The following is a 25,104-nucleotide window of genomic DNA, read 5'->3' on the forward strand; positions in this document are numbered from 1 at the left end:
GTGAAAGGTGCTTGTCACTGACATCCTTCCACAGAAGAAAAGCCAGTGTTTTGGGGGTTTTTTTCAAAAAGAAAATCAAATGCATTCAATATATTGTCATGCTCTGCTGAATGAATGAATGCATTTGACTGCCAAGATGGAGGATTATATGCCCAAACCTATCAGGAGGTGATCAGACTTTTACAACAAAGTTTCAGAAATGTTCCTGGAGAAGGAAAGGCTGCATTACCCCCGGTAATTCCGGTAACTTGTTGGGTCATTTATGTAAGGAGTTTGGCTTCTCAAAACAATACGTGTTGAAAAGAGAAGAACGACGCCATAGTGTATGACGTGTAGTAATATTGTAAGTGCATTATGACCATTTGCAGACTGATCGACAGCGACGTTAACCCTAACCTAACATCAGAGCTCAAAATGCGCTGTTTTAAAATGTCACCTCCAGGCAGAATAGTTGGTGAGCTTCTTTACATAAATGTACACAGATGAAGATCAGCACTAGGTTCCCACAATGACTACAAAGGCTCTGGTTTATGTTTGCTCTTTGATATAGTGACTGATATAATGATAAATCCTTCTTGCAGCGCAGCCTCACTCACTAACTAGATAGGCCTGCCTCGTTGTTCCCTTTTTAAAAGTGATGAAAGGCAGCGAGGACCTGCTGAGTCTGCTGCACGCAGACAGTAAGGGCGGGGGGGCAGTGTGGGGACACCCTCTAATGGTCATTCTGTCCACTGCTGATGTTCTGTTCTGCTTACAACCTCCAGCTGATTTGACTCAGACAAAAGTCACCCATGCCGGAGCGATTAGCGCCACAGTGTGTGTTTTAATTCCACAATTTGTGGAGAGAAAATACCGCATATTATTTGCTGATGATTTAAAAAAAGGCAGGGCTTTGTGGCCCACACTCCCAACCAGTGGAGGCAGCATATTACCTAAATTGGTCGGACTAAAGGAAGCCAAGTGCTAACTCAGTGAGTGGGTGGGATAATAAAAATTTTTTTGCGCTGTTTTTGGGTGGTGAATGAAAGAGCGGCATTGCTAACGCAGGCATCCAAGATAGATTTTTTTTTTGCATCTGTGATAATCCCACAGCCACTAAAGAATGCTACTTGTAGTCACTTTGGAGACGGTTGCTGTCAAACCTCTTGAGAAAACATGCAACATGAGCTAAATGATCCAAGTCTTAGCAAACAAAATGATGATTGTGTCGTCACTTCTACAGTACTACAATGTTATGCAATCTTTGCATAAGAGATTAGCACTAAATCAAATTACACAGATTTTTGGAGGCCTGGTGCAGCTCGGTGTTTAATTAGAGTACAGGCACAGCACTCTTGCTATTCTCCTTCGTCTTCTAACTTGTTTTTTAATGAACTGCATACAAATGAATATTATGAAAAACTGAATTGGCAGTGTTGGTGGTGCATTTACCATTGAGTCCAGCTGTGTCCACGAGAATTATCATGTCTCCCTTCACACCATCTCATTCCACGGCTGTACGCTTAGCCTTTTCTCTCGGAGCACCGGTGCTCCTAAGTGAAAAAATATAAGAGCAATGTGAAATTTCTTAAACAACCCAATTTTATTATTAACACTCAGTGTTGTCAGTAACACACATGTGCACTGTATACATATATAGACACAGTGCCATGACAAGGCCTACATCTCCCTGGGACTGCGGTCCACAAACATTAAGGTATCATACATACCCTGTACTACATCCTAAACACACGTGTACTAGTTTACACATACAGTCACATGACTAACTAACTAACATCACATCACATGCAATTGCATTACTACAGTAATTGCCACTTATCACACTGCACAAGAACGGAGTTGACATCAATCCAAACGACAACAATGTCAGGTAATATTTTCCAATAACAACAATAATAACTTGCATTTATAAATATAGTGAAAGCGATGCTTTATTTCTAAACTAAAGCAATGTAATGACATTCAGGCTTGTGTATGAGTAGGCGATGTTCTTGAGCAGCCTCCTCATCTCCACCTCGGAAATCATCGCCTCCCTGCCCAGGGTAGCGAGGCTGGTTTGTTTTGTCGCATCATGTAACAAATTACATGACAGACATCTGCCTCTGCAGGTGATGGGCCGCTTGGAGTGGTTGTGTTTTGTTAAGCTGTCTTTTTTTTACCTGCCTGCTTCTGCCCTTTGCAATATTTAACATGGGGTCGTTCTCAAACTCTAGCCAAGAGAGGAGTTTGATCCAGTCTGATTTAAACTTGTAAACACTAGTAACTCGGTAACACTAGTACTAACGCTAGCTGTTGATCTCCTCTGGCTTGACACTGTCAGTTGTTCCAGGTTTCTCTCACCTCTCCCTCCTTGGTTCCATTTCAAAATGCGACTCGATTTTCATTTTTCAGCGGACACAAGGTCAGTCATCTTTCCCGCAGCGCTCCAGTATCCAACTGATAACAGTTAGCTACTATATGTCAGCGAATGCAGCTTGTGCGGCTGAGACATCATCACGTGAAAAAAGAAAAGTTGGGCACTTGTAGATTTATATACAGATGCGCAAAAATTTTACTCTTGTTTGATTCACTTTGTATGGGCTTATTTCAGGAGCAAAATGCGAATGAAAGGGTTGAGAAACGTACTCGCACGCGTGCTCCCTTTTTATTTTTTCTACTGACACAATCAATTTCTAGGCGCATATGTGAGTGAAATGCTCACTCTGCGCTACTATGTTTCCACCGTTCCTGCCATTCCTATATTACTGTAGAGTAGGCTGGTTTATTGAGGTCAAATTGACCAAAGTCGCACTATTATGTGGCAGCAGGTTGCAGTTCATTTTGGCCTCTGCTGCCTAAACCTGCTGCTTTAGAAGTTGTAATTGCCATAGAAAATAAAATAGCATTCAAATTCGTAACAGTACTTAACATCTCAACAAGGGACCAAAGAAGGTTTCTCTTTCTTCATCTTTAATGAAGTTCTTTTGATGATTTAGTGTTGTTCAAAATATAGTTAACGGTTTCATTTAAGCTGACCTTAAAATTGGAAACTGAATGTTTTGTTGTCCAACTGTGTAGCGCATATAGGTATAAAATATTGTAAACAATTGGAGGATTCCGTACGAGGTACACGGTGGTACATCTACGTCCTTTACAAATGATCAAATCCCTACTTATAAGTTACTAATTTTTTTAAAATCAAAAATGCATTAGTAGCATCTGGGGTTCAATGAAGACCGACTATTGACTGAATGATAGCTGACCTCATAAATCCTGAATGTTAGCTTCTCTAACATGTTTTCTAACACACCTTTTCCTCTCTGCAGTTTACCTGGATAGCGCTGCCACCTAGCATCCTGTTTGACCTTCTTGTCTGCGCTCTGACTGTCAGGTCGTGTCGGGTCACAGGAGCGAACTTAGAGAGGAAGCGAGCCTGTCACTTAAGCCGCCGTAACCATAGCAGCAGTGTTAATCAGCCGCTGTCGAATCTTCTTGCCCGGGAGATTTGTGGCCATGCGTCATGGTCTGGTCCTAGCCCGGATTCCCTCGACCTGTTTGCCAAAGCAAAAGTGCATCACCACCACCTACCTGTGTGTCAGCCCAATAGGTGACAAGCTTGACAGCTAGGGTGCAACAATTATTTCTAGGAGTGTAACAGTATGCCATAATCACGGTTCGGTCTGGACCTTGCTTTTAAGCTCACAGTTTGCTTTATTTTCAGTATAGTAAGGAAACACAAAAGTAAAATGTAAAAACTGCCTCGCTTTTGCGTAAACGGCTTGAACAATTTGTAAAAATGAAACATGAAAAAATGCAACCTGCTACTGGTTAATTCTACAGTAAATACAATACTCTGATTAAAAAAAAAATCATTACAACATAATTGTGAAATAATATATAATAGTTTACAATGTTTCTTTTTAGGAAAGTGAAATGATGCAGACAAGTGCAACAGCAAAAATAAAAGTGTTATTTTATTTTTAGTAAATGAAAGTTCCTTATTACCCGAAGTGCAGCATGAATAGTTCCAGTTTGTAGCCTCATTTACCTCGTTTATCTGCTGAACAGTGCCGGCACACTCCTTTCATATTATCGACTTGTCTTGGTCCAGAAGGTGACGTGTTCCCAAACAGGAGACTCTAATGCAGAAAAAGGGTTTTCAAGCGCTGACCTCTGCCTTCTCCTTGGCACTACTAGCAAACTGCTGGGCTGCACCATATTTGTTTACAGCAGGGGTCTCCAACTAGTGTAGCTCCCCTCCAGATTTTGTGTAGCTCACCAAAAGGTGAAAGAATTTTTGCTTTAACTGTGTTTTGTGAATAAGGTACAATTTAATAGTTGCAAGTATGAATGGGCGTTAGAAGCAATATGCAATAAAAATGCTTAGGGATGTCCTAAGCCGATATTGATATTGTATATCGGGCCGATATCAACCAAAAAAAAACAAACGAGTATCACCTTATATCAGCCTGTATTGAAAATCTCAGGTATTGGCACTCTGATAAACGTAGGCAATTCCAAACTCCACCCAAGCATGTCTAGCCAGCAGCGATCGGCCCATGTGATCACAATAGCGCACAGCACGTGCTGAAAAAGTAGCAAGAAGTAGAAGTGATGTTGGCCGTGTGGTACTATTTTTCCTAAATCTAAAAAAAGATGTAGCTGAGTGCAAAACTTTTCATGCACAGGTTTCCCATGGTGGCACAGAACCGAGGAAGTTGAATATGACCAACCTCTTGGCGCAGTTGAAGCAGCGTCACACGGGAAACTCCCATGGGACGGCAAAAGGCCATTAGCTATAACAGAAAAGTGCTAGCCCCTAAGGTGATGGTGAGTAATATCGGGTTTAGACGCATAATTGAGCACCTCGAGCCTGACTACATTATGCTGCCACTACATCGTGGGTAAAACTATATCCCACATGCATAAAGAAGTAAATGGGTCCGTTTTTCTCGTACCTACTGTTGCTGACTATTGTTCTCTGTTTGAGTAATATCACTTGATTAAGCCTTTTCTAACATTCCACACTACAAAATAAGTAATAAAAGTATGAATGTATAATCTGTGTCGACCGATATTCAAGGCTGCATTGTTGGTATCTTATTGGAAGTGAAAAAGTTAAATTGGGATACCCCGAAGAACTATATGAATCTGGTCTACGATAGCGATTTTAATCCTATCGCCCTATTGCGAATCCAGCCATGTCCTACAAAATTGAGAGCAACAAGCTGCGCGGTTAAAGTATGTCCTTTCACAGTGCTGAGCCACTCTAAGTTATTAATCCTCGCCTGCATGGCGGCTAATAATGTAATAATAATTTCTTTAAGTGTCATCATCACTGGAGGACTGGGGGGATGAGGAATAGCTAAGCATGTGACACACTGAGCAAGAGAGGGTAGGAGGAGACAGAGAAGCCTTGCTAACCGCAACGTTAGCTGGAATGTAAAGTAGCGAAACAACAGAAGAATAACTGCTAGCTGCTAACCGTGTTACAGTGGCAAATAATCAGCTATGAACAAAAAATGACCAGGTAGATTAATAGAAAGAGAATGACTATGGTTGGTTATACTTTCTGTGTGTGGTTGGGCTCGGTACTGTACCAAAAGTATAAAAACTCCAAATCCGAATACATATACGGTTCAGTTACACCCCTAATAGTGTCTGTAAAAGTTTCTAAAAAGTTTCTACAAGATTCTCTGCAGCCGTGTGGGCACACAACCTCCTCCTGGTTTCCTCCTTGCGTCTCTAAAGTCCCCCTCATCCCTGTGTACAGTGCACTCCTATATATAGGGCCCCCATGATGAAGCGGGCTCCTCCACTCATGTCCTCAATGTCTCGGTCAAAATGAGAACAGACCACTCTTTAGAGAAGCGATGCTGAGTTCACCCGTGAATCATGCTCCAGTCAGCCATCACACTCGCTGTGTGTTTCCCTAGTGAGTGAGGTAGCTGGACAGGGTGATGCAGCACCTCTGTCCTCTTGAAGGCACCAATGTTTTACCGAGTCCTGGAAGGGGGTCACAGAGAGGTTGTGACCTTGCACTTCCATGGGTGGCCCAGACAGCAGTAACAATGTGGCAGGAGTAACGATAGCCCATTCTTGAGCTCTTCATTGACGCTAGCACCTCCTCTTTGCCACCAGGTGCTGTGCTGCTGCTGCCTCATAGCAGGATTTCTGGCCTTACATTTCTTGCTACAGGAAGAAACGACATCCACCACATGGCTAAGGCCTTCCCACTTGTTTCCCCTATATCTTTTTCTCTCGATAGGACATACAAAGCACAAGATTTATCGTGACTCTTGGTGCTTTATTTAGGGAATATAATGCAGATGCAGTCATAGTATCGTGAGGGCGGGGTGGCAGCAGTCGGGAGCTTAGATGCAGGGGATGGAAAATCAGTACACATGCAGCCGTCTGCTCCGCTGCATTTTAAAAATGGAAAAAAGCATGGTTGCTATGGTGACAAATCCTCAATCTTTGCATACTCGGACCCGCTCCGCCCTGCAGTTTCCCCTCTGTCCCCACCTCTGGCTGAGTCCCAGTGGCTTTGGGGCTCAGATCTCAGGCCGGCCTACTTAGCAGGGATCAGGCATCATGTCCAAAGCTTCAAACTCGATCCCAGTGCAGGAACAGGGGCCAGCGGCCACTGGTGGCTAAGTAGACGTCACCCCTAGCCTTTGCTTTGGTTTTGCTTGCTTTTTTAAATTAGATTAAAAATGCCTCATGTCAGATTTCTAAGATCGTGTATACCTGATAGAAGCGAAGAGAAAGCTACAGAGGAGTGGCAGTTGCAGCCAGTTTGGCAGCAGATAATCCCGATTTTAGAGCTTATCGCACATATTGTAAACACATTTGGTGTTTTGGTTGTCCAGAATGTTATCAGAATTAGGGTTGCTGTCAAATACGGCATCATAGTGATAATTATACTGTAGGCCTGTACGCTGATTGTGATTCGGAAGATGAAGCAGTTGCAAGGTTCTTGGTTCCTTGTTATTTTGGGGGGGAAGTTAATACAATAGATAAAATGTCAGTTTAGTTAATGATTTTTTTAAAGAACAGTTAACAAAACTCTGCAAAGACAATTGCGCAACAACATTTAAACACGGTGTACGTTGCAGGCAGTGCGGTTGCCGAAGTGACAGACTGCGTGCGTGTGCTGTAGCCGATGTGTCGCCAGGCGGAACCGACTGATGTGCAGCTGTTATGACAGTCGAGTTGACATTCCGCTTCATCTCGGTCCCAGGAATAATTAGAACGTTTGATAGCATGAAAACACAGCGGGCATGTTAGGAGGAGGAATGTCAAAAAGAAAAAAGGAAAGCGCGGATAGACGAGGCAATGGTGTAGCAACACATAGCTTAACTCATCTAGAAGTGTCATAAGAGTGTATAGAATACAGTAGAAATACAAAAATACAATACAAAAAAATACAGTACAATAAAGTACAGTGGAATCTATCCGTTCCAGAAGGTCCAACTCAAACCTAAATGTACACTAACCAAAGGAACCATAAGGAATAATACAATTCCAATTAATCCGTTCCAGACACCCAAAAATGTCAAAACAAAACACTTTTTTTATAGTCTTACAATTATAGTTTTACATGTTTTACATGAGAACAACATCATAACAACAAGTAACTGAGCTGGGGAACAATAGCTGTGTCCCATTTCCGGGGCTGTAACCTTCAAGTGCGCAATTGCACGGTGCATGACATCATCGCAGTGCGCGAAGGCTGTGCCAATTCGAAAAAGCTCCAATAGGCCTTAAAATGCGGCCGACAAATGTGTCCTCCTCAGACATTAGCTCCAAGTGTTCATCATGACTATCCTTACTGCCCTCCCATATCCCAAGATCCCATATCCCAGCTCTGAAAAAATATTTCAACATGGCAGCGCTATGCTGCGACTTGTAATGTAAGTATAGGGTTTTTTTTAGAACTTGTAACAGGGCATATGTATAGCTTTGTGTGACATTTGAAATTTAAATTTGTGTTAAAATACGAGACCTCGACTACCATAATGTTGATCGACCACTGTGCTGTTCGCTCTTCTGTTACCCAGAAAGAGAGCCTCATACCGGGGCTGTGTAAGTGTGCAGACAGCTTCATGCATGGAGCTTTTAATCTTTGGAAGTGAGCTGTAACTCTTTTACATCAGTTGTCAGACTTTGTGAATTTGACTTAGTCTTACTAATATGAAACCGTGGGATAATTTATCATTCGTAAACTACTTTAATAGGATCGAGTCTTAGGATCAATATTTATATTTTGCAATAAAAATACATAGACTCTGGCAGTGTATGAACAACACGACAAGAGACGTGTTAAATTCATTGTACGCTAATCAGAAAATGTATCCGAACCAAGGCAAAATTTTGGGGTGAATTTTCTACGTAAACCAACAAATACGCTAATAGGGTTTCATGATATATTCCGAACAAGTCACTGAGGTTCCACAATAGTGCATAGGAAGTGTTTTGGACAAATCTAGCCTTGATGCTGGAGTTCAGACGGTTTTAAAAGTGCTTTTAGTAAGCCCTACTGGGAACACACCCTTTTGTGTGTCTGTAGCTTTAATGTTAATGAGCTGTGTGTGTCCATGCCTGACTCCAACAGAATGTGTGTCTCCAAGATGAGCTATTGTGCACTTTATCCATTTTTACATATACACTAACTCTGCACTGGTCCAACGTAAAAGATGCCATGTATCACACACAACAACGTAACACTGAGTGGGACAAGAGGACACAAACATTAGAATCACTCCTATCGCTATGTGTTTTAGCATTGCAGTCACATTTTAACAGCAACATCATGCTAGATTAGCCTATTTGCTGAAGAAAAACAAATGATCAAACTTACAGCTCCTACATTTGTAGCTGACTGACTGATAGTTGGCAGAGCTCCAGGCTTTGTTTTAAAATGTGTAGCGAAGCCTGAAGTGGTGAATTTATACACAGAGTGGGCTCATCTAGCTGGGGTCAGAGGCGGTATCTCCATGAAGATAAAGCTTCAAAAGCAAGTGATGGAGATGATAGATTTTTCTCACATTTGGTGCTCATAAATGCTTTTACATTTATGAGGTCATTAACGTGAAGTACATTTAGCATAATGGGGGACCTTTAAATCCACTTTCTGGTCAAGAGGTCTGTCCATGTTTGAGCGTTATCTTGTTTGACGGCGTCCTGTCCCTTCACTGATCGCCTGTAGCTGTTATCTGTCATTTTGTTCGCTCACCTTTAGAACAAGCACGTTTGGCTGAAAAAAATCAAGTCACGAAGGACACACACAAGAGCTCTACTCTTAAAAGCCTGGTAAAGATTTCTACAAGGAACCTTCAAGTAACAATGCAACCATTGAATCACTATCTGTGTGTGTGTGCTCGCGCGTGCGTGTGGCTTTTGAGCTCGGAAAAAGTACCAAAAGAACAAGGGGAGAATGTTATTCTGAGTTTACCGCATCATCAGAAGCTGCTGCCAAAGCCACTTGCACTTTCTTGTGGCCTGTGCTGCGATGCGACCCTTTTGTGAGAAGTTGTAATAAAGTCAGTGGTCGTCTTGACGGATGATTTCAATCCTGGAGAGTTCAGGTGGTGTGTGTGATATTTGGGAGGCGGTCAGCGGTGTTTGTTTACTCATCAGCTTTGCATGTCCTAATGTGTCGTAGTGGTGAATCTCTCAATAGGATGCTTTTCCAGCCAAACGTCCCCCAGTGTCCTCTATCTTAATTTTAAACCCCTTCAGACCACCAGCGAGGGAATGTGAGACTGTGGGAACACCTCCATTCAGCAGAAATCCACCCCCAACCGGGTTTAAAGGTTGCTTTTTCAGCCAGCGCTCTTCAAACTTTTTCCAAAAGAATCTCTCACTGACTCGCCATGTTTTCCCAGCAGGAGGAATGTCTAGTAATGTGCCTGAAAGGATGAGAGTCATAATTAACGTCACGGTACTGCCTGCCTCATGTCATTCTTCACCAGTCAATCATCCGGGGATCACTTTTTGACTCTTGGTGTGGGTTTGTGAAACATGACTGCAAGGCACATGACGTTTAGCATAGTTTACATCACAGGGTTTTGTCAGGCATACGTCAAGGACATCGGTCGACAGATAGCGGGACTAAAACTACGTTTTTATTTATCTCCTCTTTGTGGCATTATCCTCCGTAACATGTATACTTTTTTCCTTTTTGTCACACCCAGGCCGCCCCTTCCCGAGAGCTCCATGGAGAAAATGAAGCGGTTCAAGCGGCGTCTCTCTCAGACATTAAGAGGCAGCCACACCATCGACGAGTCGCTCTCGGAGCTGGCCGAGCAGATGACGATTGAAGAGAATGGTCTGAAGGACAACGGTAAGTTTGAATGCATGTGTCCTGTAGGACAAGCAAAATGTCCTGAAAATCCCCATTAGCGAAGTCTGTCATGACTTTTTCCATTTAAGTGTCTCCCAAGTTTTTTGTCAAACATCAGTTCTACACGCAGGGCTGCCTGCCAAATGCGTGTTGGAAATGGGATTTAGTGGCCCGAATATTAATGGACTGGATTTGTTCTGTCTCCAAAGCCAAATCTGAAAAAAATTATCTAACTCTGACCCAGAATGTGCCTGCTCAGTTTTTTTTTTCTCATTTTACTCTTGCCTATTAGTATTAATGGTAGTGGTCCCTCTGAGGTCTAATTGATTTCCATTCAAATTCTCCATTTTACATACAGACTATAATATTAACAGTTTTTGCTCAGGATGTCTGATATAAAAATGAGATATTGGTTCATATCGGTATCGAGCGAGCGATGACATGCTCCACACGGCATCAAAGCTGTTTCAAGTTTGGCTTTTGGATTGTATGTTTAACCCCGGGTGTTAATAACATATCCGTTGACCTTGTACAAACTCAACATGACAATGGCAGCCATGAAGCTCAGGGGGCACTTTTTATTAGCATGTAGCTTCATTTCACCGTCAAACCATACAGCTGTCGCGAGCCAAAGACAAAACAGCATACTTCTGGCCTTCACTGTAAAAATGTTGCATGTTACACATCCTGTCAGACTGCAGCTAACAAAGACTGTTTAAAATATGCTCCTTTTTCTACAACTTACGTTGCATATTGTAGTATTTCTTATTTTGTACAAACAGTGTTTATTTGTTTATTTATTTATTACACGAGCTGTGACCTGACAGTATTTTGAGGGAAGGGATGCTGCCAATATCGGTATTGGTTGATATCGGTAGTGGTAATGAAGCGCTGAACAATATGAGATATTGTATATCTGTTTCGCTACCACCTGATTCAGTTTCTTTGCATACTTGGAACAATTTTGACTGAATTATTTGACTGAAGGACCGGAAATAAAAGCAGGGTAACGATTTTCACGAAATCTACAGGGAGCGCAGGAGAGAAGTGTACTGCCACATTGTTGCTATGGCGCTCAGGGTCTGAAGGAATTCTCCAAAGTTTCCATGACATTGCCATGGTGTGCAACGAGCCAGCCATTCTTCTTTCGCCCCTATTTTTTTTTTTCATCTTTTTCAGTGCCCACCCAGTTCAGCTTTCTTCTCCTGAACTGCTCCCAGGCCTTCCATCAGGTCTACTCACTTTTGTCCTGAATTTGTGGTCCAAGTCCGTCCCCCCTCGCCTTCTGTCTCTTTAGAACTAACTGGACTTTTGTAAAGCCTGTTTTTGTTTAGTGATTAACATCAGGTTTGTGTGAGGGGACACATTTGCAGCCTGTGTGACAGTAAGTAGGCTCCAGAGGAGGCCGAATGAGATGAGATGTGATCTGAACTCTGTGGTTAAGGGAAAGCGTTATGGTGCTGATCCGATTATGTAAGAGTCATAACTCCAACGGCGACAGCAGCTGCCCAAAGATAAGGCAGAAGTGGTATCAGGACCTCAATATTACATATGGAAAGTCCTTACTTGTAATATTTGTTTATTTTAATTCTACAACATTTTTTTTTATTCAAGCTATAATAAATGTACGGTAGGATATCATGCAGTCATAAATGTTGATGTCTGCTTTGTGAAATCTGTGAACGCCCACTGTGCTCTGAATCATGGAAAGAACGGCAGCCTGAACCATGTGGGCTTAATTCACTCTGATTTCAGTTTTAAAAATGTACAGAAAGACTGAAAGCAACAGGACGCCAGTGGGTAGTAACGATAATGTGCCCCTCAAACCCCTCAAAGCTCACACAAGCGTATTCATTTATTATCATAGGCAGTGTAGATGAAGCCGATGTAACATGCACATACTAAATATGTAACTGTATGTCACTTTTCCTTCTCTACACTTGCTGCCTGCAAGAGTATTAGTCGACATGTTCTGTCTACTTTGAAGCCTTCACTGTAAATTTATTCAGTCTTTTTTTTGTGCTGGAAAATTGCATTACTCTGATAGGAGTATCAGTGTGCTACTGTATGTTAATGTGCTCTTGCCTTGTTAACTTTGACGCTGCTTGTAAGGTTGTACCATGGAGAAAATAATATTCTTGCCTGCATGCAGCTGACTATATTCGCATGTCACGGCAATTACATGTACTGCATGTATTACATTAAGGGATAAAACCTGTTATGTAACAGGATTCTATGCAATCTGGTGTTCAGGTGCTCATATAGAACTCCTCTATCGGAAGCGGAAATAGAGTTACTTCAGAATGTGTTTAGATTTTGTATCCTATATAATGAGAAATGCATCATTTCAAACACTTATTTAAATGTGTGGTTGAAAAAGAAAAGAATTTTATAAATTATGTCCAAATATGTCTTTGGCATTTTGGTTAACTGTGTGAAACTGACTTTGCCTTATTCTTTGATTCACCATCAAATGTAAAATTCTGTCATTTTTTTGGGGGGGGGGGGGGTTGAAACACCTAAAAAAATGTAGCATTTACCAAGTAAATGTACCTATTTACATTCACCTAGTATTGTCTGCTGTTGGAATACAGTGAGGCTTCAAAGTTGAGTTGTATCCTTGTTTATGTGTGTAACTGGTTTAACGTAACTGTTTACTGAGCTCGCAGTTATAATTGTATCCCGGAATGGTGTATATTAGATTCCTGCAAGGGTTAAGGTTTCAAGCCATCCCTACTGCCCCCCCCCCTGCAGATAGCAAAAAAATGTGAATAATGGACACACCCATATTTTTTCCTTATTAAACACATTTTAAATTGTAAAATGTATATGTACTCACCACTAATGAATGATTATCAAAGGTCATCGATAGACCAGATGGAATCAGAGTCTAGCCTTTAACGTGGTTGTCACGCTACTGCGACAACCATGCTTCTGCCTACTGTGGTGCCGCCTCCATCTCCCTCGAAAGCGGCAAGCAGGCATAGGGTTGGGTATTGTTGTTCGTTGGCTCATTACCTGATAGCAGGGCAAAAGGGGTACTTTTGAAATGGTGCAGGTGCTTAAACGATGCCCAAAGCAGTACTTAACAAAAGGAAAATATGCAAATGTTGTCCAAAAACAATGCCTTTTTACTGTTACGGAATTTTGACACATACAAGTTGAACAGAACAGAAATTGAAATACTTCAATAATATAAATCAATTAAAAAAAAAACAACTAACGAATAAATTCACCAATTTGTATGCTGTATGACTACGCTGTACATTTTATGCTTTATTATCAAGTATTTACAAATTATTACTGACTTAGGGTGAATGAGTTGTTTTTTTTCTGCAGAAAACAGCCAATTTCTTTCAAGAAAAAGCACAAATAAGCAGGTTTTCCCACAAATAAAAATGTTCTGGATCAGAAATCCGCAAATATGTGGGCCTTAATTGTATATGATTGGAAACTCGACTAACTTTCCAAATAATGTATAACACTCCGAGGCACACAAATGGCAGCAAGAGATGGCCTGCCGTTGGACCAGCAAGGAGTTAAAGAATAATTCAGGCCAATAGGTTTTTATGGGCACATATCACTCACATACAGTTCTAAATAGTTTTTGTGTTTTCGTTCCAGCAGAGCCCATCGTGAAGAATGGCCGCCCGCCATCGGCCCACAGCGTCCACTCCTTCCTGCACCAGTACACGGGCTCCTTCAAAAAGCCACCACTACGACGGCCTCAGAGCGTCATCGGCGGGGGCCTCGGCTCACTCATGGTGATGCCTCGCAACGGCAGTCGCCTTGGTGAGGATGACACATGATCTTGATGCCACATGTGAAGTTAAAAAATTTTGTCAGATAGGGAGGATCGCTTCATTTGAGTCCTCGTGTCCTAAAAATGACTTTATCAAACCCTGGGCTTGATTTTCTCCACTTGAGCACACACAAAGATGAATGTGAGGGGAAAGAACCCTGCTAGAGGCATGTTTGCAAAAGCATACATTTGAGCTCCTACGGTTAGACTTTTGTTTAGAAACACAAGTCTGATTGATGACTTTGAACAGGTTCAGCAAGCCTACAGCCTCATATTTGGTCACAAGGCAACTCTCCTAAAAATTAGGAAACTTAAGTTTGTTTTATTTATATGCAGCTTGCAAGACGATGTATGGATATTCCCTGTAATGCCCCACAACAGGGAAACCAACGGTTTCAGATGTATCATTGAAATCATGCTCACACCGCATCCTGGTTTTCTTCCATTGCAGATATTGTCCACGAGAACTTGAAGATGGGTTCCGACGGAGAGAGCGACCAAGCCTCTGGGACGTCCTCAGATGAGGTGCAGTCACCCTCTGGTGTCTGCTTGAGGAACAGAGGGAACCGCCGCATCTCTGCAGAGGTGAAAGACAGTAGCACCTTCTATTCCATTTGTAATGTAAACATGGAAGGAGCCTGCAAACGAAAATTCAGTTATTGACCATTTTTTACCCCAGACAACCTGACTACTAGTTATTGCCATATTTCCATTGGTAAAGTATGGTACTGTGAGGTACCATACCGGTAATAGTTAGCCGGGATACCATAATAGTGAAGTAAGCTGCTGCTGGTGGCTCATTGGAGGTTACAAGGATGGAAATGAAAAAAGTAAACACATGCTAACTTTAGCTTACACTGTTGCTGTGCCGGGCCGCATGGTGGCCTAGTAGTTAGCATGTTGGCCACACAGTCAGGAGATCGGGAAGATCTGGGTTCAAATCTCCATCGGGCATCTCTGTTTGGAGTTTGCCACTCCCCGTGCGTGCGTGGGTTTTCTCCTGGTACTCCGGTTTCCTCTCACATTCCAAAAACATGCATGTTAGGTTAATTGGCAACTCGAAATTGTCCGTGAATGATTGTTTGTCTGTATTGATTGACTGGGTGTACCCTGCCTCTCGCCCGAAGTCAGCTGGGATAGGCTCCAGCATACCCGCGACCCTAGTGAGGATAAGCAGCGTAGAAAATGGATGGATGTTGCTGTGCCTTAGCTCTGGACGTCGGAGTATTATACTCGTCGGTCTCCACTTGGCTGCAGCACTCCATTTTCTTCCTCTCCTCAGTCTTGCTGCCATTCTCCATTCTTCATTTTTGCTATATGTTAGCATGTCTCGTTTTGACTGAGGTCTGTTGTGATGTAATTGTTTTGTGCTACAGAGTAAGAAGTGCATTAAGCTCAGTGTAGGCGCAAAAGTTTCTTCACGGCCTACACAAGGTCAGCCGGACAAACACACACTCTCCACCTACTGTGATGTACAACATACTGTTTAAAAGGAAAAAAAAAAGGTTTCACAGTTCAGTTTTCCTCCACCCACCACCACGATTTCCGCCTTTTCCCTCCCTTTTCACACACCCACACACACACACACACACACACACACTTACTGGTGGCAGATTGTGATGCTGCTGCTCTGGTGGTTACATCACCACTTTCTGCTGTGTTGTTTGAAAGAGAGCTCTCATTAGCATTTCTGCATAAAGCATCCATCCATCCATTTTCTATACCGCTTCTTCCTCATTAGGGTCGCGGGGGCATGCTGGAGCCTATCCCAGCTGACTTCGGGCGACAGGCGGGGTACACCCTGGACTGGTAGCCAGCCAATCGCAGGGCACATATTGACAAACAACCATTCACACTCACATTCATGCCTATGGGCAATTTAGAGTCGCCAATTAACCTCACCTGCATGTTTTTGGTTTGTTGGCCTTAAAAGTGTTAAATGAGTTGTTGCCACTCTGCTTTTTTGGACTAAAAGTTCAAAAGCTTTGGTTGCAGCGGAGGTTTTGAAACAGTATCCAGTTGTTGTGTGTTTACTTGTCTTTTCAGTAAAGCCACTCCAATCCATCTTAATGGCCCTTAATAGGATTCAAGGATGTACGACGGGCATGTGTTAGTAGTGATACACTGAGAATAATGCAAGTAAAATGTGCTCTGAGCTCCTACCATATAGGCAACATTTGGTGGCCTGAATATGTTGAAGCAAATAGTGTCACAATACATTTTTGTAAATAATGCAGTGGCCAAAGCTGCACACTGATAATGTGATTCTAAGAAGCTTGCATCAGTCCTCCAGTTAAAAACTTCCTGCCCCTGTTTGACAACAATTGTCAGGATGAGGAAATCCTTCCGGCGGCGGTCAGGTAGGGGTGGGAGCTGTTTTGCTGTTTTGGAATTACATCACAGGGATTACTGTAATACGGTCCAGATGGGCCCGTGTTGTAACAGATTAAGGCGGCTTGATTGGACAACAGCAGGGGGTGGTGGCGGGAGGTGCAAAGGTCATGTGATGGATGCCATCGCTTCCATGTGGTGACACAGCAGGAATGCACAGGCCTATCATCACAATGAGGCTGCGTTGTCATGCATGTTATCAATGATGATCACAGCCCATTCAGATCAAAAGTTAGACATCACGTCCTGCATTTCCACGGGCGACCAGAAAGCTGAGTCACGGTTCGCTTCACCACCACCAGCCAGTGACTCTCAGTTACACATCACTTGGACTGATGTTGAAATGTGCGCAGTTCAAAGTTGCATGTTGCGTGTCAGACAGGAAGAAGGACTGTTTTTAAGTGGCCAGTTACAGGAGATGGCCAAAGGTTTTGGGACACCTCTTAACGGAATACCTGGTCTCAGAGGTTGAGTCCTAGATAGACATTTTTCACAGAGTAACTGAAGAGAGCTGTATCTGTTCATTGCCACTGCTAACTTTAGCTGCTAGCGCGAGCCACTGGTTGACTGAGCAGTGTGTCAAGTTGGAGAGGCTGCAGAGATTGTAAACATTAGCTTTCAGCGCTAGCCCCTTCCTAAATAGTTAAGAAAATTGGCAAACTGATTTACATGCCCTTTCCTGTTTTGTTGTTTCAACTTCTTTTTCCACTTGTGCGACAGCGAACGTTGAAAAATGTTTAAAAGCAACGATCATTCCCTCCTCATTCATCATTTAACTAAAGCAGGGCGCTCACATTTCCTTTCATTTTGTCAAAGTAGCTCTAATAGTTAAGGAAGTTCGAGACTCCACTGTTATTGTTTTAGCTTATTGATGTTACAGAGGTAACTTGTATGGCTGTTCCGTTAACACATATTTTACCCTAGCAACAGTTTGACCCTGGAATGGATTAATTCATTTCCCACAATTTCCTATGGGAAGAATTGTCTTTGAAATTGAGGTGTAACAGCGTCCTGGAACAGATTGTGTTCTGCTGTATTTTTGATGATAAAATTACCATTGGGTACGGAAGGGGTGGGGAGTAGATTTAAAAAGCTTCTACCAAGAGGCTGGATTAACAGTAATCTAACAAAGAGAGGAAATGCATGATGGTAAGAATCTAGAAATTCTATTTGAAGTGTGTGTATGCCTTTTATGTAACAAATCATGAGGATAATGCTTTTGTACTTTGTGGCTCTGGGAAAAGATTTTACCCTGAACTCCTCAGGGTTCCCATGTGTGTTTGTGTCTGTCTGCCTACCGTCTACTCTCGGCTCTCTGTGTTTATTTTGGGTTTATTTACTTGTCAGTCATTGTCACTTATTCAGCATGTTTGCGCTGCCATTTAGCCACATGTCGTGACTGCCGCTTGTGTCCACTTGCAGGACCTAAACAAGCGCCTGTCCCTGCCAGCCGACATCAGGATACCTGACGGCTATTTGGAGAAGTTGCAGCTGAGCAGCCCACCCTTTGATCAGCCACTGAGCCGACGCTCCCGACGGGCATCGCTGGTGAGACGGATGGAGAATGTGGAGGGAAAATTCTCAGCAAACACATGAGTAAAACACACATATTGAGCGGGGTCATACCTTTTCCTCAGGGTTTCACGTCTGAATCTTGTAGAAAGTCTTCCCATCCTGTAGATGCAATGTGCAGGTGTCCCAGTACAATTATACAGTAATTGATGTTAGCGAGAAAGAGGAAGAACAGTAATGACGTGCACCTTAACCTTAGCCTGCAAACAACCTTCCCTTTCCGTTTGTGGTTTTAGTGTGCAGATAACTGTGCAATTTCTGTGCGCTATCATAGCATTTACACAAGATTTTCTGCAAGATAGCACACAACAAACCCATGTTAGTCACAATATTAAGTACACCGACAAAATATAACAATCTAAGAACTGTGTCAGGTGTGCAGGTGTACCTAATGTTGTTTCCTCACTTCATGGAATGACTGCATCATCTTTTAAGTGTCCCAAACATATGGACGTATGCTTTCATTTCCCAAAGCCAAAAGCCATTTATGCTTCAAAGCATTACAGTCTCATGGATCAACATTTTAATATGAGTGCATGTTGTAAGTAAATAAGGCTTTATTGCCTTTTCTCGCGCATCAAGCCATTATAAAAGTCAACAGTCATTTGTCACCGGAGATTAGCCATGAGATGCTGTTGTGGGTGTGTGACTTCCTCTGGCCCCTCAGGGCGGCAGCAAGGCCGTCAGAAGGATTCATCGTGGTGTCTGTTTGCTTGTCACCACTAATAAGAACACAGCGCTCATTAATTAATTCCATGTGTACTTGTTTCTCCCGTAGTCCGAGATTGGCTTTGGGAAGCTGGAGACCTACATAAAACTGGACAAACTGGGAGAGGTATGTCAGAGTTTTGCTCCTCTGCTTCCACCCAGGTGCTAACACTCCCACAGGAAATGATAACTCACCAGCAGACAGTTGTAGGGTTTAATTTTAAACTATTTGACAAGCCATGGTTGATTCTTCTAGTCCCCCCCACCCCCCGCCCCGCCCCCAACCCCCACCCCCCCTTTTTTTAATTTGTATTTTTCCTCCAGGGTACATACGCTACGGTCTTCAAGGGGCGGAGCAAGCTGACAGACAACCTCGTGGCACTCAAGGAGATCAGGTTGGAGCACGAGGAGGGAGCACCATGCACGGCTATCCGAGAAGGTAGTCATTCCTAAACCCATCCCCATTCCGTGTAAGAGGAAGCCTGAATACATTTCAACTTAGCTGTTTTATAAACACCCTCTTTCATGCCTCCTTACAGAGAGTGCATACAAAACATCAGTGTTCCCATGGATGTTAGAGGAATAAAATAAACAGTACAAGCATAAACAGTGTCATAAAGTGCATTCCTTTTGAATTTCTTAAACATGTATCAGGGCCACAATAAAAAAAATTATTGTTTGTTTTATTGTAAAAGTTTAATTCTCGTAAATTTAAATTTTATTCTTGTTTACCACATTATTTCTCATTATTATATGACTTGTTTCTTGTAAAATACTTTTTAAAATGTTCATATTTCAATTTTATTTTTATAGTTAACTACTTTTTTCTTGTAATTCTGATAGTATTCTAGTACTATTTTTTGTCTCGATGGTCTTAATACTACTTTTATACTTTTTTTTTTTTTGCTATCGTGATATCAGAATTTTTAAACTAAAATAAATGCCATATATCTATTTTGTGTGTACACATGTAATTGATAATTTACCACAACTCTAGTATTGAAAAAAAGTGTGAAAATCTAATTCATGAAACCTGCCGAGCTTTTTTGTAGGAGGATGCCAGAGTAGCGCTATCGTTTGTCCTTGTCCTTCGCTTCCTTTTAAATCTTTGTTTTGTCACTTTGTAGATTACTCATATCTTCAACATGACCTTTACGAAACAGTATTTTGAAATAAACTTGGCTTGTTTGTGTGAGCGCATGGTCAAAACCGACCTTCCTCTTTCCCCCCCTGCGCCTCTTGCAGTGTCACTACTGAAGGACCTGAAGCACGCCAACATCGTGACGCTCCATGACATCGTGCACACAGAAAAGTCGCTCACACTGGTTTTCGAGTACCTGGTGAGGCCGGCACGACCTCTGTGATTCACATTACTTGCTGCACAGCTGTTAAAATGAATATACTGCACATTATTATTCATGAGCTTGTAGAGGTCTGGGGAGTTTTACAGTACAAGTCTTGCAGCTTGTGTGTCCTTTGCTTTTGTTCTCTTCCACTAATTCTCTCTCTCTCTTTCTGTGGTGCAGGACAAAGACCTCAAGCAGTATATGGATGACTGTGGGAACATCCTGAGCATGCAAAATGTCAAGGTGAGCCACTTACTTAATTCTACTGTTAAGAAGTGGCTGCACGGTCATCACTGTGTGTGTGTGAGAGACCCCTGCTGGTGGAGAGAGGACAATGGCAAGATGTCTCTGTACAGTCATGGCCAAAAATATTGGCATGCCAAAGATGCCAATGTTTTTTTACCATGTCTGTATGACCTAATTTATACAGCCATGGCCAAAAACATGGGCATCTTTGGCATGCCAATATTTTTGGCCATGACTGCACCTCTGCTAGTGAGGTCATCTTGTTAATTCTCTAGCTTCATTTTTTTATCTGCGTGATGAATAGTTGCATGTTTTATGATTTTCTTAAAAGCTTTACAAAACTTTTTTGCCAGAAGTACAAACACACAGTGTTCAAGTGCAGAGGATTTTTATTTGTGTAAAGCTAAAAGAACCTGGGAGAAAGGAGAAGTCTGTGTACAAGAACAACAATAGTGTTATACATGGTAAATAAATAAATACTGTAGTTATTATACTCAAAAAGAGCTAAAATGTGACTTTCAGCTAAAATTATGCATAAACCTGAAATTAAACGTAAAACACTTATGCGCACAAACAGCGCTAAAAACATTAATTGGAGAGCGCTTTTCTGTAGTAAAATATTACCTACAATAATTTTCCATAGTATTTTTATATATTAGGATGCATTGCAGGCCGCATGGTGGTCTAGTGGTTAGCATGTTGGCCACACAGTCACAGTCAGGAGATCAGGAAGACCTGTGTTCGAATCTCAGCATTTCTGTGTGTAGTTTGCATGTTCTCCCCGTGCGTGGGTTTTCTCCGGGTACTCCGGTTTTCTCCAACATTCCAAAAACATGCATGTCCATATGTGTCCATGGTGTTTGCAAATGGTTGTTTGTCTATATGTGCCCTGTGATCGGCTGGCGACCAGTCCAGGGTGTACCTCGCCTGTCGCCCCAAGTCAGCTGGGATAGGCTCCAGCAAACCCCCACGACCCTAATGAGGAGAAGCGGCATAGAAAATGGATGGATGGAGGATGCATTGCAGAAGTGGTCTTAATGTTTAACTTAAATGTTTCTGTGGCCCTTTGTGGAATAGGTTTGGACATCGCTGCATTACAGCATCCTCTACAATTAGCATTACAATAGATTTGACATCTAAAAAGGTCAATGTTGAGATCAATGATGTGTGTTCATAATCACTCATCCCAAACTGTTTCTTTCTCCTCCAGATTTTCCTCTTCCAGATCCTGCGAGGCTTGGCCTACTGTCACCGGCGGAAAGTTCTCCATCGAGACCTGAAGCCTCAAAATCTGCTCATCAACGACAGGGGGGAGCTCAAACTGGCCGACTTTGGTAAGCGCATAAGCAACATTTACGGTATGTCATAAGGGTAGTTGTGGCAGTTAGCATAACACATAATGCAAACAAACAAATTTTATTTAAAACATTTGTACGCACGCAGACACTAAAAACTTTTAGCATATATGCTTGTGGAATTAAATTGTGAGTAAATAACTTTAATATGAGCTAGTTTAGGAAACAGCACAATCACGTTATGTTTGCTGAACCACCGTGTCCGATATTATTTATCCTGAATTCAGTATTTATTATCTTATCATTTAATAAGCTATTATCTATCATATTAAATATTATGTGTTTATTGTACAATGTCTGACAGGTTCATCTGTAATATACTTCATATCTATCAATTCATTATGCATCATTTGTCAGTTTTACTGCTGTATTTACTCTTCACTCCTTCATTATTTTCTTACTATTACACATCTTATTTTTTTATATTTAAATAATTGGTAACATGGTACACGTTAAACACATGTTAAAGTGAAAAATCAGTAAATGCTGAGACATGGAGACGGGGTAGGAGTAAATGAAACTCTGCTTCTTGCGACTCCTTTTCGGACATGTTGAATTGTGTACCTGTACTGTACACGTGATCTACTGCTATGTCATTTTGTTAAGCATGCTGTAAATAAACTATACCATTACTATAAGTTACAGTACATGTCAGGCCTTTTGAAATGATTATCTGCTGTTATGTCCTGCTCCGTAGGCCTCGCAAGGGCTAAGTCGGTGCCCACAAAAACCTACTCTAATGAGGTGGTGACGCTGTGGTACCGGCCCCCCGACGTGCTGCTGGGTTCGTCTGAGTACTCCACACAGATAGACATGTGGTGAGTGGGCCCCCCTTACAAACGAGTTACACTCACGGCTTACTCAGTCTGACCTGCTGGAATACTTCCTCCATTGACGTGCATGTTAATTAAGTGGAAATGACACAATGTGAGCTAATCCCGCCTCCTGGTGTCCTCCTGTCAGGGGCGTGGGCTGCATATTCTATGAGATGGCTGCGGGCAGGCCCCTGTTCCCAGGCTCCACAGTGGAGGATGAGCTGCACCTCATTTTCAGGCTGCTAGGTCAGTTCTGCCCCCTGCTGGCTGGCAAGGGAGCACTCAATCTTTTTTCCTCCTGTAATTGCATTAACACAGCAGCATGTTGCCCCCTGTGGCAGCACGGGAGAAGCTTCCAAGCTGCCTCCGCCAGTAAAGCCAGCCTCTTAACAGGCCTGATTCCCTCCGTGTTTCCCCATGCAGGCACTCCCACAGAGGACAGTTGGCCTGGAATATCCTCTATAGAAGAGTTTAAGTCCCACAAGTTCCCAAAGTACAAGACACAGCCGCTCATTAACCACGCACCCAGGTAAGGCCATTTTTTATTTGCATCATGGTCGCCACAGTGCAACTTTGTATTGTGAGTGTAGTTCAGTCTTTAGTGCACTTACAGGAGACTTCCTTTATATAGTCAACATCCATCTTTTTGGTCCCAGTGGTACCTAGGGTGACATTACAAATACGCAAGCAGGACATGGGAGGGTCCATAAGGCATGAGTGGTAAATGAAGGATACACCATTGGTACAGTAGATATATTTTTCATAAGAGGGGTACATGACAGGTAATCACTGGATACATGAGGGGTACATATCGGGCAAACTAGGGCCACACAAGAGGGGAAAACACGATACATGACAGGACAGGCACAGGGTAATCAAGAAGGACATAACGGGTAAACAAGGAATTCATGCTGGGTACATGAAGTAAACAAGGGATACAGCATGACTACATAATAGGGGTGGGGGAAATAATGGATTCTTAGATGCATCGTGATGCGGACATTGATGAATATCAATAGATTCATAAATGTCTATCATCGATGCTGACGGAACAAAAAAACTGAACAAAAAGGCGAAACGCAGAAGTGCCGCCCGGGCTGTTTATGCTGGTGCACCTAAGTGTAAGATGCTACCAGAATGGCTGAGCGTAGTAAACTCTGACCCGCACCTGCTGGATTTAAAGCGTGCGTCTGGAAGCACTTTGGCTTTCACGTAGTTGAAGGTAAAAATGAGCTGGACAAGAGTCAGCTTTGTTATACAAGCTTAAAATATTTTGGGAACACGACAAATATGAGAAACCACATAGCACGTTTCCACCCGAACCAGGAGGAAAAACAGCGAGCTGAAGTTGCTGCCAACCAGACAACCATTGAGCAGGTGATAACTAATTTTCCACCCAACTCGGAAAAGGCGAAATGAATCACAAAGTCAATCGCAAAGTTTATTGCGAAGGATTTGTAGCAATATGTAATGCCAGAGTGTAAATGTATTCGGTTGTTGAGAAGCAGGGCTTTTATTATTTGATGCACATTAATTCATTATTTATTTGTCAATAATGGCAGATTTTTTATGTTGGTTACTGAAGTTACTGAAGTTTGTTAATTTTATACATGCTGCTACTGGTGCACTTTTTTCTGCTGGTTCTGTGCAATGGGAAATATGTTGGTACATGAAACCTTCCAATTATTAAGATAATGGAAGGAAATTCATCGGTTTCATGTTTATTTGAATGGCGGATCATTACAAATGTGCTTTGTTTTAATAGTACACAGTGAGTAAAAAGAAATTATACATAGAAAAAAGTTATGCGTGATAGAATTGACATGCTATTGATCACAAAACAAGATGCATTGAGATGCATCGATAATCATTTTATCATCGCATCGCAGGCCTCTGAATCGTAATCGCAAGGAATCGTGAGGAGATTCCCACCTCTAGTACATAAGGAGCAAACAAGGGGTACATGATACATACATGAGAGGTACATAAGAGGTGTAAACAAGGGATAAGTGATGGGTACGTGGCAGATACACAAGGGCCACATGAGAGGTAAAGAAAGGGTTGATTAGGGGTACATAACAAGTAAAATGTGGATACACAAGAGGTAAACAAAGGGTACATTGGTGTATATAAAGGGTAAACAATGGTTACATGCTCCATAAATGAGAGGTAGGAGAGCAGAGAACATGGGGAGCACGAAAGAGGTCAGTTAAAGGAAAACTGCGCTTTTTTGGGGGGGAATTTTCCCCATCATCCACAATCCTTATGTGAGTCATGAACACATACGTATTTCTCTTTTCTGTGCATTCTGATATTTAAAACAGCTAAGCTGTCTCTTTTTATCTGTTTTTATATTTTTAGAATGCATAGAAAAGACAAAGGCATGTGTGTTCATGTCTCACATAAGGATTGTGGATGATGGGCAAAATGTGCTGTGTGTCACTTCCTGTAAGGAAATCCTGTGGAATACTTGATTGTGCTTCCTCCCTGGAATTCGCCAACGTTTATGACTCACCCCGCCCCGTATCTCTCGCTCTTCCTC

At 42.2% G+C, this 25,104-nt stretch overlaps 1 protein-coding gene across 2 annotated transcripts in view; it reads left to right on the forward strand.

Annotated features, from left to right (window-relative positions):
- Positions 1–25,104, forward strand: part of LOC129181181 (cyclin-dependent kinase 17-like) — a 33,818-nt gene that overhangs the window by 6,663 nt on the left and 2,051 nt on the right. The window contains exons 2-13 of one of the 2 annotated variants that reach the window (XM_054775977.1): positions 10,179–10,327; positions 13,952–14,119; positions 14,581–14,714; positions 17,943–18,068; positions 18,871–18,927; positions 19,125–19,239; positions 20,046–20,140; positions 20,327–20,389; positions 21,603–21,726; positions 22,445–22,565; positions 22,711–22,808; positions 22,986–23,091. In XM_054775977.1, coding sequence (XP_054631952.1) covers positions 10,201–10,327; positions 13,952–14,119; positions 14,581–14,714; positions 17,943–18,068; positions 18,871–18,927; positions 19,125–19,239; positions 20,046–20,140; positions 20,327–20,389; positions 21,603–21,726; positions 22,445–22,565; positions 22,711–22,808; positions 22,986–23,091 — 1,334 coding nt within the window. In that variant the 5' untranslated portion in view covers positions 10,179–10,200. The remainder of the gene's footprint in view (positions 1–10,178; positions 10,328–13,951; positions 14,120–14,580; positions 14,715–17,942; positions 18,069–18,870; positions 18,928–19,124; positions 19,240–20,045; positions 20,141–20,326; positions 20,390–21,602; positions 21,727–22,444; positions 22,566–22,710; positions 22,809–22,985; positions 23,092–25,104) is intronic. The other variant, XM_054775978.1, reaches the window with a different exon arrangement.

Source organism: Dunckerocampus dactyliophorus, chromosome 5 (genome assembly GCF_027744805.1).
Source record: "Dunckerocampus dactyliophorus isolate RoL2022-P2 chromosome 5, RoL_Ddac_1.1, whole genome shotgun sequence".
NCBI classification, from domain to species: Eukaryota; Metazoa; Chordata; class Actinopteri; order Syngnathiformes; family Syngnathidae; genus Dunckerocampus; species Dunckerocampus dactyliophorus.